General features: G+C 43.9%; 1 protein-coding gene across 2 annotated transcripts in view; it reads right to left on the bottom strand.

Moving 5' to 3' along the window:
* Positions 1 to 13,621, bottom strand: part of LOC106612540 (alpha-2-macroglobulin) — a 40,615-nt gene that overhangs the window by 10,101 nt on the left and 16,893 nt on the right. The window contains exons 16-34 of one of the 2 annotated variants that reach the window (XM_045724496.2): positions 13,116 to 13,352; positions 12,748 to 12,844; positions 12,523 to 12,676; positions 12,107 to 12,332; positions 11,814 to 11,940; positions 11,160 to 11,281; positions 10,642 to 10,693; positions 10,429 to 10,512; positions 9,999 to 10,175; positions 9,475 to 9,556; positions 9,027 to 9,183; positions 6,942 to 7,016; positions 2,438 to 2,603; positions 2,165 to 2,361; positions 1,648 to 1,863; positions 1,320 to 1,438; positions 770 to 860; positions 485 to 553; positions 166 to 271 (exon numbers count right to left, since the gene is read on the bottom strand). In XM_045724496.2, the coding sequence (XP_045580452.2) occupies positions 166 to 271; positions 485 to 553; positions 770 to 860; positions 1,320 to 1,438; positions 1,648 to 1,863; positions 2,165 to 2,361; positions 2,438 to 2,603; positions 6,942 to 7,016; positions 9,027 to 9,183; positions 9,475 to 9,556; positions 9,999 to 10,175; positions 10,429 to 10,512; positions 10,642 to 10,693; positions 11,160 to 11,281; positions 11,814 to 11,940; positions 12,107 to 12,332; positions 12,523 to 12,676; positions 12,748 to 12,844; positions 13,116 to 13,352 (2,554 nt within the window). The remainder of the gene's footprint in view (positions 1 to 165; positions 272 to 484; positions 554 to 769; positions 861 to 1,319; positions 1,439 to 1,647; positions 1,864 to 2,164; positions 2,362 to 2,437; positions 2,604 to 6,941; positions 7,017 to 9,026; positions 9,184 to 9,474; positions 9,557 to 9,998; positions 10,176 to 10,428; positions 10,513 to 10,641; positions 10,694 to 11,159; positions 11,282 to 11,813; positions 11,941 to 12,106; positions 12,333 to 12,522; positions 12,677 to 12,747; positions 12,845 to 13,115; positions 13,353 to 13,621) is intronic. The other variant, XM_045724497.2, reaches the window with a different exon arrangement.

Genomic DNA, 13,621 nt, shown 5'->3' with positions numbered 1-13,621 from the left:
AATGTCAGTAGAAACCACATTTGTTTAAGCAAGTCAGCCATATGAGCCAAGTATTTTTTCATTTAAAGGCAGTAAAAGTAGGCTGAATTAACTTTTTCACTAACAGACAAGGCTTTCTGTGCATGAGATGACATGTTTGCTGTCTGTGTTAGATGGAATTCTTACTTGTCTGGTAGTAGTCATACACTTTCACCACAGCTGGTTTCAGATTCCTCACAGGCACATCCTCCTCTATGGCCAGGCTGTACGTCTTCGTTTCCTTCTGCTTGAGCTGTCAGAAAAGGAATAATACAGTTGACATTGCAGTTCAATGTTATAGATTCACATAGTGTTACTGTATAAAACAGCCACTACAGTCTTACTTTGATGTTACTGTTCAAGTTAAATCCAGTGTGTAGATGCAAATGAGACCACATCCAACTAGGTTCTGTAACCGATAAAGACAGCCCCGTTTAGATGCTACATTCATTATTCATGTTCCTACCCCATCTAGGTAGATGATGACATGTCCTTCCTCCAGGTCAACTCGTTTGACAGTGGGGTCATTTTTCAACTGGAAGAACAGAACACAGGATAAGATAGTGTCATAGACACTACAACTGATACGTTCAAAGGACAACTACTGGCATTGACAAAACGATAATAATTACAATTAGAACAGACGCCATTATTTTTTTATACATTAATCCTCAAGGGGATTATACTTAGTGACAGGAGTGTTCCTCAAACTGGTAAAACTCCTGGCCCTGAGGTTCTCTTATTGACTCACAGGCCTGAGGGAGGACTTGTCCAGGACAAAGCCGGAGAGAAGCTTGACATTGATGATCACCATGTTGGTCTCCTCTCGCCGACCATTGTACCTGCCAGTCACACAGAGTCAGATGAAGGATGGATATTATCTTAAAAAGGTGCAAATATGCAGAAATCGCTCCGCCATTTCCTAAAATTCTACTAGTTAGCTTAATTTAAGATTGTGACAAAACAAGCAAGAAAATCATCATACCATCTAAACCGCTTTGAAATATTTTCAGTAACCAAACATATTTTATATTATGCTGCTCAAAACTAAAAGTAAAAGACGCAAAAACGATACTTAAGAATGGGAAGCATAAAAATAGCGCACATAGAATAGATCTAACACTTCTTAGACTTGCTGTCAATGAGGATGACAGATCTATATCTCATATTTCCACATGAATTTGGTCAGGTCGCCCAAAAAGTTACATAGTGCAGCTTTAAAGATACTTTTAAAATGCACACTGGTGGTGCAGTCATTTTTTTCAGCTGCTATTTCAAGGGTAAAAGGAATACCACTGTACCTGACATCCACAGACACTATCAGAGATTTCTTGGTGCCGTCACATTTCCCAAGCGTCTGTGTTGAGATGTTGAAAGCAGAGAAGTCAGGAGGAGGGGGAATATTGTAGTGCATGGCGATCTGAAAAGACAGACGATACTATTGAGATGCATGAAATCAAAACATACACATTTCAATGTACAGTAGCACACATGCATTTCCATTAATGCTAAAATTCTATGGTTGAAACGTTAGTTTTGTGCAACAGTGTGCTCTACTGAACACAAACCAGATACTCAGTACATGCAGTACTGAGAGGCAGCAAAGGGGAAAAACGACTGGAGCCTGACCTGCACAAAGACGCAGCTCTTGCCCTGTGCCTTGATGTTGTAGTCCCCAGGGACCTCCCTCAGCTGCTCCTCCTGATAGAGCAGCCTGTTGTTCTGATTCACAGTAAACTGCATCTTCAGGCCTCCGGCCGAGCTCACACTGACTGTACTGGCGCCCTCTGGACTGAAGGTGGCAGCACCGTACTTGGCCAGGGCCTGCAGTGCTACCACTGTGTCCTGGTGACAGGGGGGGGAAGAGAAAAGTACTGTTGCAAAAACAAATCCGGGTCGACTATAGTTTGGGTATGGATGGAGAGAATCAACATCATAAAGCAATACATATGAAGATTGTAAAATGAAGCACAACAATTCAAGGAAATCCATGTGTTATGAAATGATTGTAAGGCTTTAATACAATGTCCAATTTACTACATTTCATATACAAATAAGGATTTGGTGTGATCCATGTACTAACAGTAGGAGCGATTGGCAGATGAGTTGCTAGAGTGAATGAATGTCTACCAGACCAATAAAGTACCTGTGTTGAGGCAAAGCCTCCGTAGGGGTTCTGCTGCTGGGCCAGCCAGCGGACAATGCCAGTGGAGTAGTCCAGCCCAAAGCCTGGCATGGTGGGACCGGAAAGCAGCGCCAGCAGCACATAGGATGTCATCTCCACCTCCAGAGAGTCCGTCTTTGTCCCAGAAGCCTCTGCTCTCTCCCAGTGACGATTGCCACCTGTGGTAATTGTCAGTTTCCCAGCAGTCAGACAGAACGGTAGAGACAGACATTTTCACCGAGAGACAAGACATACCTGAGGTAGCAGCTATCTTGTCCAGGTGGGTGATGAGCTTGGCCCTCATGTCCTGGTTTTGCGCCAGGGTGAAGGTGTAGGACAGCAGGGCCATGGTGTAGGTGTTGTCCAGCTGGTCAGACACTGCTGCCTTCAGACACACCAGACTCTTCTCCACCATGGGGTCCTGACACACCCACATACAACAGGATTGTGTTTATTATGCACCAAACAGAGGAACACTGATTGAAACTGGGAGGGAATACCTGGACCAATAAGAAACATGCACTTTTTAAGTTGCAAAATGTTCATGGGTTTTCCATTGCACTCCCTAATGAATACAACCCAGACCTTTTATCAGGTTTTTAATACGGGTATGAGTACCGAATAACATTAGCAATATAAAGAAATTAACTAGTGTATATACTGTGTACAGTGACAGAGCTTGAGAGGATCTGCAGAGAAGAATTGGACAAAATCCCTAATATATCCTGTTAGGGCTAGGGGGCAGTATTGACACGGCTGGATAAAAAACGTACCCGATTTAATCTGGTTACTACTCCTGCCCAGTAAATAGAATATGCATATAATTATTGGCTTTGGATAGAAAACACCCTAAAGTTTCTAAAACTGTTTGAATGGTGTCTGTGAGTATAACAGAACTCATATGGCAGGCAAAAACCTGAGAAGATTTCATGCAGGAAGTGGCCTGTCTGATGAGGTGTTGTTCTTCTTGCCTCTGTTTATTGAAGACTGAGGATCTCTGCTATAACGTGACACTTCCTACGGCTCCCATGGGCTCTCAGAAGGCGGCAAAAAGCTGAATCGTGGCTTTGCAGGCTCTGGTTGAAAAAAAGTAGCGCGTTTGGGTAGTGGCTGGTTACAGTACTGTGAGACTCAGGCGCGTGCCCGCGTCGACCGAATGCTTTGTTTTCTTTCCTCTGTTTACCTAAACGCAGATTCCCGGTCGGAATATTATCGCTTTTTTACGTGAAAAATGGCATAAAAATTGATTTTAAACAGCGGTTGACATGTTTCGAAGTACGGCAATGGAATATTTAGAAATCTTTTGTCACGAAATGCGTCGTGCTCGTGACCCTTATTTACACTTCGGATACTGTCTTGAACGCACAAACAAAACGCCGCTATTTGGATATAACAATGGATTATTTTGAACCAAACCAACATTTGTTATTGAAGTAGAAGTCCTGGGAGTGCATTCTGACGAAGAACACCAAAGGTAATCAAACTTTTGTAATAGTAAATCGGAGTTTGGTCAGGGCTAAACTTGGTGGGTGTCTAAATAGCTAGCCGTGATGGCTGGGCTATCTACTCAGAATATTGCAAAATGTGCTTTCACCGAAAAGCTATTTTAAAATCGGACACCTCGATTGCACAAAGGAGTTCTGTATCTATAATTCTTAAAATAATTGTTATGTTTTTTGTGAACGTTTATCGTGAGTAATTTAGTAAATTCACCGGAGGTTTGCGGGGGGTATGCTAGTTCTGAACGTCACATGCTAATGTAAAAAGCTGGTTTTTGATATAAATATGAACTTGATTGAACAAAACATGCATGTATTGTATAACATAATGTCCTAGGTGTGTCATCTGATGAAGATCAAAGGTTAGTGCTGCATTTAGCTGTCTTCTGGGTTTTTGAGACATTATATGCTAGCTTGAAAAATGGGTGTCTGATTATTTCTGGCTGGGTACTCTGCTGACGTAATCTAATGTTTTGCTTTCGTTGTAAAGCCTTTTTGAAATCGGACAGTGTGGTTAGATTAACAAGAGTCTTGTCTTTAAAATGGTGTAAAATAGTCATATGTTTGAGAAATTAAAGTAATAGCATTTCTAAGGTATTTGAAAATCGCGCCACGGGATTACACTGGCTGTTGCGTAGGTGGGACGATTACGTCCCGCCTAGCCCAGAGAGGTTAAACACTGCTCAAAAAAATAAAGGGAACACTTAAACAACACAATGTAACTCCAAGTCAATCACACTTCTGTGAAATCAAACTGTCCACTTAGGAAGCAACACTGATTGACAATAAATTTCACATGCTGTTGTGCAAATGGAATAGACAACAGGTGGAAATTATAGGCAATTAGCAAGACACCCCCAATAAAGGAGTGGTTCTGCAGGTGGGGACCACAGACCACTTCTCAGTTCCTATGCTTCCTGGCTGATGTTTTGGTCACTTTTGAATGCTGGCGGTGCTTTCACTCTAGTGGTAGCATGAGACGGAGTCTACAACCCACACAAGTGGCTCAGGTAGTGCAGCTCATCCAGGATGGCACATCAATGCGAGCTGTGGCAAGAAGGTTTGCTGTGTCTGTCAGCGTAGTGTCCAGAGCATGGAGGCGCTACCAGGAGACAGGCCAGTACATCAGAAGACGTGGAGGAAGCCGTAGGAGGGCAACAACCCAGCAGCAGGACCGCTACCTCCGCCTTTGTGCAAGGAGGAGCAGGAGGAGCACTGCCAGAGCACTGCAAAATGACCTCCAGCAGGCCACAAATGTGCATGTGTCTGCTCAAACGGTCAGAAACAGACTCCATGAGGGTGGTATGAGGGCCCGACGTCCACAGGTGGGGGTTGTGCTTACAGCCCAACACCGTGCAGGACGTTTGGCATTTGCGAAAGAACACCAAGATTGGCAAATTCGCCACTGGCACCCTGTGCTCTTCACAGATGAAAGCAGGTTCACACTGAGCACGTGACAGACGTGACAGAGTCTGGAGACGCCGTGGAGAACGCTCTGCTGCCTGCAACATCCTCCAGCATGACCGGTTTGGCGGTGGGTCAGTCATGGTGTGGGGTGGCATTTCTTTGGGGGGCCGCACAGCCCTCCATGTGCTCGCCAGAGGTAGCCTGACTGCCATTAGGTACCGAGATGAGATCCTCAGACCCCTTGTGAGACCATATGCTGGTGCGGTTGGCCCTGGGTTCCTCCTAATGCAAGACAATGCTAGACCTCATGTGGCTGGAGTGTGTCAGCAGTTCCTGCAAGAGGAAGGCATTGATGCTAAATAAATTGGATTTCCATTGATTATTTTTGTGTGATTTTGTTGTCAGCACATCAACTATGTAAAGAAAAAAGTATTTAATAAGATTATTTCATTAATTCAGATCTAAGATGTGTTATTTTAGTTTTCCCTTTATTTTTTTGAGCAGTGAATAAAATAATATATTAAGGATTTTCTCCCATTCTTCTCTGCAGATCCTCTCAAGCTCTGTCAGCTTGGATGGGGAGCGTTGCTGCACAGCTATTTTCAGGCCTCTCCAGAGGAAAAACAGTCTGAGGTCCTGAGCGCTCTGGAGCAGGTTTTCATCAAGGACCTCTGTACTCTGTTCCGTTCATCTTTGCCTTGATCCTGACTAGTCTCCCAGTCCCTGCTACTGAAAAACACCCCCAAAACATGATGCTGCCATCACCATGCGTCACCGTAGGGTTGTTGCCAGGTTTCCTCCCGACATGACACTTGGCATTCAGGCAAAAGAGTTCAATCTTGGTTTCATCAGATCAGCGAATCTTGTTTCTCATGGTCTGGGAGTCTTTAGGTGCCTTTTGGCAAACCTCAAGTGGGCTGTTATCTGCCTTTTACTGAGGAATGGCTTCTGTCTGGCACTCTACCATAAAGGCCTGATTGGTGGAGAGCTGCAGAGATGGTTGTCCTTCTGGAAGGTTCTCCCATCTCCAGAGAGGAACTCCAGAACTCTGTCAGACTGACTGTAAGGTTCTTGGTCACCTCTGACCAAGGCCCTTCTCCCCCGATTTCTCAGTTTGGCTAGGCGGTCAGCTCTAGGAAGAGTCTTGGTGGTTACAAACTTTTTCCATTTAAGAATGATTGCGGCCACTGTTCTGGGGACCTTCAATGCTGCAGAAATGTGTTTGTACCCTTCCCCAGATCTGTGCCTCGACACAATCTGTCTCGGAGCTCAACGGACAATTCCTTCAACCTCATGGCTTGGTTTTTGCTCTGGCATGCACTGTCAACTGTGGGACCTTATATATACACACACACGCGCCTTTCCAAATCAAGTCCAATCAATTGAATTTACTACAAGTGGACTCCAATCAAGTTGTATAAACACCTCAAGGATGATCAACGGAAACAGGATGCACCTGAGCTCAATTTCAAGCCTTATTGCAGAAGATCTGAATACTTACGTAAATAAGGAATCTGTTTTTATTTAATACATTTGCAAACATTTCTAAAAACCTGTTTCGCTTTGTCATTATGGTGCATTGTGTGTAGATCGCTGAGGATTTAAAAATTTTTAGAATAAGGCTGTAATCTAACAAAATATGGAAAAAGTCAAGGGGTCTGAATAGTTTCCCAGAAGGAACTGTATATTGGGATGTTGTTTATTAGAATACATGGCAAGTGAGGCGTTCTGTGGGTGATATCGTCTTGGGTGATATCGTCTGTGGGTGATATTTTAAAATCACCAAATGTGGCCTTCTTGTTTATCAATAAGATTTTAAAAATACTTGGATATGGAAAGAGGTGATAACTCACAGAAGTGTTGCCATCCAGCTCCAGCAGTGCAGCGGTGATGTAGGCAGTGAGCGACACTTCATCCCCGACCCCTCCCTATGACAACAAAGGATGCCAGTAAACGTCATCCAACACTCCAAGGTGTTACAGAGTTTCAAAGTCACACTGATATCAGGTAAAAACATTGCAGTGTTTAAAACAACATTCACATGATAATGGTGCACAAAGATAAAGAACAGGGGGGAAATAACTAAGAGTACTGTTTAGGAGATGCATAAAAGCTGTCGGGAGGTGGTGTGTTCTCAGGACCAGCAAAAACATGCTTGGGAGTCTTGTTGTGCTCAGTATGTGCTCCTTCGGGGCACACGTGGGGTCCTAAGGTCCTCCTGAACAGTACATTTTCCTACAAGTCAGTGCAATATGAAGTATGTAAAGTACAGTCGTGGCCAAAAGTTTTGAGAACGACACAAATATTAATTTTCAGTCTGCTACCTCAGTTTGTATGATGGCAATTTGCATATACTCCAGAATGTTATGAAGCGAGATCAGATGAATTGCAAAGTCCCTCTTTGCCATGCAAATGAACTGAATCCCCAAAAACATTTCCACTGCATTTCAACCCTGCCACAAAAGGACCAGCTGACATCATGTCAGTGATTCTCTCGTTAACACAGGTGTGAATGTTGATGAGGGCAAGGCTGGAGATTACTCTGTCATGCTGATTGAGTTCGAATAACAGACTGGAAGCTTCCAAAGGAGGGTGGTGCTTGGAATCATTGTTCTTCCTCTGTCAACCATGGTTACCTGCAAGGAAACACGTGCCGTCATCATTGCTTTGCACAAAAAGGGCTTCACAGGCAAGGATATTGCTGCCAGTAAGATTGCACCTAAATCATCCATTTATCGGATCATCAATAACTTCAAGGAGAGCGGTTCAATTGTTGTGAAGAAGGCTTCAGGGCACCCAAGAAAGTCCAGCAAGCGCCAGGACCGTCTCCTAAAGTTGATTCAGCTGCGGGATCGGGGCATCACCAGTACAGAGCTTGCTCAGGAATGGCAGCAGGCAGGTGTGAGTGCATCTGCACGCACAGTGAGGCGAAGATTTTTGTAGGATTGCCTGGTGTCAAGAAAGGCAGCAAAGAAGCCACTTCTCTCCAGGAAAAACATCAGGGACAGACTGATATTCTTCAAAAGGTACAGGGATTGACTGTTTGGGGCATCCGGAAAAAGCTTGTCTGGAGAAGGTGAGCGCTACCGTCAGTCCTGTGTCATGCCAACAGTAAAGCATCCTGAGACCATTCATGTGTGGGGTTGCTTCTCAGCCAAGGGAGTGGGCTCACTCACAATTTGCCTAAGAACACAGCCATGAATAAAGAATGGTACCAACACATCCAGGAACAGTTTGGTGACGAACAATGCCTTTTCCAGCATGATGGAGCACCTTGCCATAATGCAAAAGTGGCTCAGGGAACAAAACATTGATATTTTGGGTCCATGGCCAGGAAACTCCCCAGACCTTAATCTCACAGAGAACTTCTGGTCAACCCTCAAGAGGTGGGTGGACAAACAAAAACCCACAAATTCTGACCAACTCCAAGCATTGGTTATGCAAGAATGGGCTGCCATCAGTCAGGATGTGGCCCAGAAGTTAATTGACAGCATGCCAGGACAGATTGCAGAGGTCTCGAAAAAGAAGGGTCAACACTGCAAATATTGACTCTGCATCAACTTCATGTAATTGTCAATAAAAGCCTTTGACACTTATGAAATGCTTGTAATTATACTTCAGTATTCCATAGTAACATCTGACAAAAATATCTAAAGACACTGAAGCAGCAGACTTTGTGAAAATTATTATTTGTGTCATTCTCAAAAATGTTGACCACGACTCTACTCATATTTGATGTTAGACTATGTATTATTATCAAGTCTATTGTTTGTTAGTTATCTAGGATTTTATGCAGACTCCACCATTGCACTCTAAATAGAACGGGAAACTTGCACCAGAACCTCCTGCTGAATCTCTGCCCTAAACGTTACCTTTTCACATTTGGTGGCAGCAGTATAATACTCCTCTTATTACCCACTGAGCTCTGACTCCTTTACCTTCATGCCGTTATGGAAGAGTTTCCCCACTGACGCGATGCAGCCATCCGTCTGCTGGTGACTGGCCAACCAGGCCTTGGCCTGGGCAATGTGGGCGGGGTCCACAAAGATGTAAGGCTTGGCCCCTCCAAAGGACTTCAGCACAAAGGAGGTGAGCCTGAGAGGACACAGGTCAGATGTCACTGGAGTTACACAGACTAGATGTGGTGAGCCTTGCCTAAACTATGGATCATAGACTCTAGATAACAGTAGCCATACTGTATGTGCTGAAGCCAACTATATTTGCCATAGCACATACTAGTATGGATTTGAGACCATCACATTCCTACCTTGATTACATACTGCAACCCCCTTTAAGCTAATGTCATTTTCATGACTTAAAAAAAGGTAAATTGAGGAATAATCTAAGAGAAGGCATTATGACTGTGTGGACTTCAATTGAACGGACCACGTGTTTCCCGACTCATCGCTCTTCCCAAAGGCACTGTAGGAGCCATCGTCATGCTTGTAGTTGAGCTCCCTCTGGTAGCCTGCAACACAAATGGCCAAATGAATAAAAACTCTCCTTCTAGGGACTTGTACTGTATGTGGAAGGTGACGTTAACTGGTTCAGCACCAAATATATACAACAGGTTGTTGCTAGTCCGAGGAGAGATTAACACAGGATCAGACAGCACAAACTGTCAGACAGTGTTGATCTTTGCAGAGTCCTGTTCAATCACAGCTCATTATTTAAAAAGTACAAGGCTTACTGCAAATTCTCTTGTCATATCCCACTCTATGCATTAAGTTAAGCAATAGTCTTCAGAATAGATAGCGGTCTATTTCACCAGGGTTATGTCCAGTAGGGAGAATAACATATTTACTGAGTAAAACGGGGAGTGCAGGCTGTAACTAAACATGTCTGATAATAATTGCTTGATTTTCATTGCAACATGTTGTGCCTTACTGAACTGGACCCAGCTCACTCACCACTGTCTAGGAAGCCTGTGGCCCTGGTCTGGATCTCCATGGTGAGCTGCCTGGTGCTTTGCAGGTAGTTGAGGATGTAGATATTGGGAGCAAACAGCACCATGTTCTGCTCTCCACAGCCATAGGGCATCTGCAACAGGCTGTCCAGGTTCTTCATGGCCCGACCCATCAGGTCGCCTGGTGAAAGAGACCAACCATTGAGACAATCAAACATAGGTCTCTAGTCAATGGCAGTGTATATGCGACCGGCAGATCCCGGTTTCTTACCCTAACCCTAAAATGAACCTTCGCTTATCCCGATCATAGATCTGCAGGTTGAATATCCACTTCCTTCGTCATGAATAGAGGGATGAAAAATCATCTGCACCAAAAACGTATATATATATATATATATACACATTCATATATTCATTCATTCATTCATTCTCACCCAGTACTGAGAGGGACGCCTTGGCAGAGCCCTCCACAAACACCTCAGGCAGCTTCAGAGAGATGTCCTTCTCCACCGGGCCCTCTGGTGACGCGAGACAGAAACCAGAGAGTGACTTGATAACCAATTAAAAAGTATCTGTCATCTAAACCAAAACAAATGCACTTCAACTTAATTATGAGAAAGTATGACTGATAGACGTCAGTAGATTACCTGCAGGGCAGAGCAGAGCATTGTGGCTGACCGTCTCCTGGGTTCCCTCGGCCTGATAGAGGGAAAGTGAAACAGCACCAAAATACATTTTTAAAAAACAGTAATGACGACAACTCAAGTTAATTCTACCATAGAATTTATATGGTAACCACTTAAAGGTACATTTCACTCCAAAATCAAACATTTAAAACCTGAAACGTAGACCAATGTTAAGATAAGTCTACATCCCAGACCATCTGTTGTGTAGGTCCAGCTATACAGCTTAATCTAAAATGAATGTAAAAGATATGCACCAAGTAATTCTTTATTAAAAATATATATACACACGCTTTCAATTTATTAGGCATGGGCTGGAGTCTCAAGCCCAAATGCAGTTAAACACCAAACCATGTTGGTCTCCTCTCATCAAAATATAAATTCTCCTGTATTCACCCTTGACCTAGTGTTACTGAAAACCCAGATCTCTAATTAAATGTGGGAGAAAAACAGTGGACTTGCTATACAGGACAGACACTCACCTCTACCAGCAGTGTTTGCACAACGGTGTCAATGCGTCCTTTCTCTGGCACCGTGGCCACCTCGTTGCCGCAGAGGTCCTCAGTTTTCAACGCCTCGGCGCTCACTTTCACACTCACCTCCCCTATAGTTCAGTCCAGGGAAACATTAACATTCTAGTCTAGACCAGTCACCCATCAGCTTGCTCCCTTTTACCCACTCCACCTCCAGCCTCTCAGTCACTCATGTACCCTGGCTCAACTGTTCCCTCCTTTGTGCCATCCCTCGTTTCCCCTCTCCTCCTTGGTCCCTCCCTCCATTTCTCTGATAGGGGTTATCAGTGGCTGAGGTAGATCTTTGAGTATGTCATATTCGAGGAATTTGTGCATCAGATAAATCATTTCATTTACGGAAATTTCAGTCTAATGAGAGCTGTGTGAAGTCAACAACCCTGTCTTAATGCACTGCTTCCAAATCACTCCCTACCCTTCACTATTTGCATATTTGAAAGGTGTGGATGGGTATAAGCAGTGTAGTGGAGCTTCTACCATATTTCTAACACCTTACAGATCTGCAAGCAGCGAAGGGTTAGGGGGCAAGGGCCTAGGTGTAGGGAGTAAATGTGGAGTCTACTGCAAGAGCCTTGTGAGAGATTGACAGAGTACTGCATGGCTCACCTAAAGCAGTTGGGGTGAGGATCCACTTGAAGGTCCTGCTCTCTTCAGCACACAGACACAGGGTGTACTGGCAGCCTTCACATGGCCTGGCTGTGAACTGGTTCGACTCAGCTAGAGTCACCTTCACCTAGGAGAAACACATGGGTCAATCGCAAGTCTATACTAGATTCCATGCGTTTCTCTCTTCTCTCGTACTTAAAACGTCAGAGCGTCTGTAGGTTGTCTACAGGGACTATCCAAATGAAGTGGGACTGGAGAGGTAAAGAAAGAGACAACACTGGGGGGGGACTTACCATGATACACTTGGAGAGGTAGTTGAACACTGTGGCCTTGAGTGTGAACACCTCCCCCCGGATGACAGAGTAGGGCAGCGTCAGGCTCACAAAGAAGGGTTGGAAGGCAGTGAGGCCAGTGTTGGGAGCCAGGCCAAAACCCACTGGGGAAGTACAGAACGCCCCTGCAGCCCACTTAGTGATGGTGTCTGGGACAGTCTTGTCAACATTCACTTTTCCTGTATGCCTGGAGGTGGTGAAAGGGGTGCAATAAAAACAAAATGTATATTAACATTAGAACACATAACATGGTCATTTCAATAAATAAACCTACCCCTTGGACAAAAACGTTCTTGTAGTTTCAGTATAACCCTATTACAAGGCAGTGTCAGCTAAGCACCCCATGAAAAGGGATGTGCGTCTGTCACAATGCTTACCCCACAGGAACCAGGTCCCAGATCCAGGTCTCAGGGAAGTACGTGCGGACGGTCTCTTTAGGCCCGTCGGAGGCTCTAGCGGCTGAGGTCTCTGGCATCATGTTGGCCATTGACACTGGAGCATCAAATTCTTCTAGTGATTTAAATTGGATAGCTGTAAATACAAACTAATCCTTTATTATTAGGTTAAGACTAGAAAGGTTCACACATTAGAATATATCATACCCTCTTCTACCATACTGTCATATTCCATTGAAAAGGGTATAATACAGTTGTAAGGTTTTTTCACGTCAGAGTTGGTCAGGATCTTGATTCCAACTTCCTAAAATGAAAAGTACATAAAATTATAAAACAGTGGTAAAACAGTAAAGTACATATTATACCTGGATTTCAGTTTTGCTAAATTATGTGGGTATTGGTTTAAAAACCCATTTTTTTATATAGATACTGTGTATACGTCTTCAGACTGCATTCCATTTTAATTAATTTAGTGTCTACTTTCTTACTTAAATAAATATAAAGTATTTATTTATACATTTTCCATATTTCAAACAGACAAAAACAATAACATTAAACGTATTTGATTATCTTACTTTAAAGATGTTGTAAACATCGTTTTTGTCATTGTTGGGGCCAAACCAGAATGAGCGTTTTTTCCTGTCAGGTACGGTTGGTGCTTCTAACTCCTCGGCCAGTTTAGGGACAGGTGAAGGGGGTACTTCCATCTCCGCTTTAATGATTGGAGGAAATGGTCGGCATGGGTAGGGGTCAAAGTCTTCTACTCTGTATGAATATCCAGACAACTTCTGAACAGGCAGCTGACTGAAGACCTGCGGAGAGAGAAGTAATATACCTCTAGTAATACTGACTTTATAATCCGCAGCATCTTGACACGGTCAGAGTGTGGTCGGTGCATGGTCAGAGCGTGGTCGGTGCATGGTCAGAGCGTGGTCGGTGCATGGTCAGAGTGTGGTCAGAGGTTACAGGGTCAGTACATAGTTAGGACAAGGTCAGTGCATAGGATAACACCTGGGTTAAATACATATGGCAAATACTTGATCTGTACTCGATTTAGCTTGAGTGGTACAAGACAACCAAC

Source organism: Salmo salar, chromosome 09 (assembly GCF_965601325.2).
Source record: "Salmo salar chromosome 09, fSalSal1, whole genome shotgun sequence".
NCBI lineage: Eukaryota > Metazoa > Chordata > Actinopteri > Salmoniformes > Salmonidae > Salmo > Salmo salar.
Note: the sequence above shows the minus strand (reverse complement) of the source record. Positions and strands in the feature narration are given on the sequence as shown.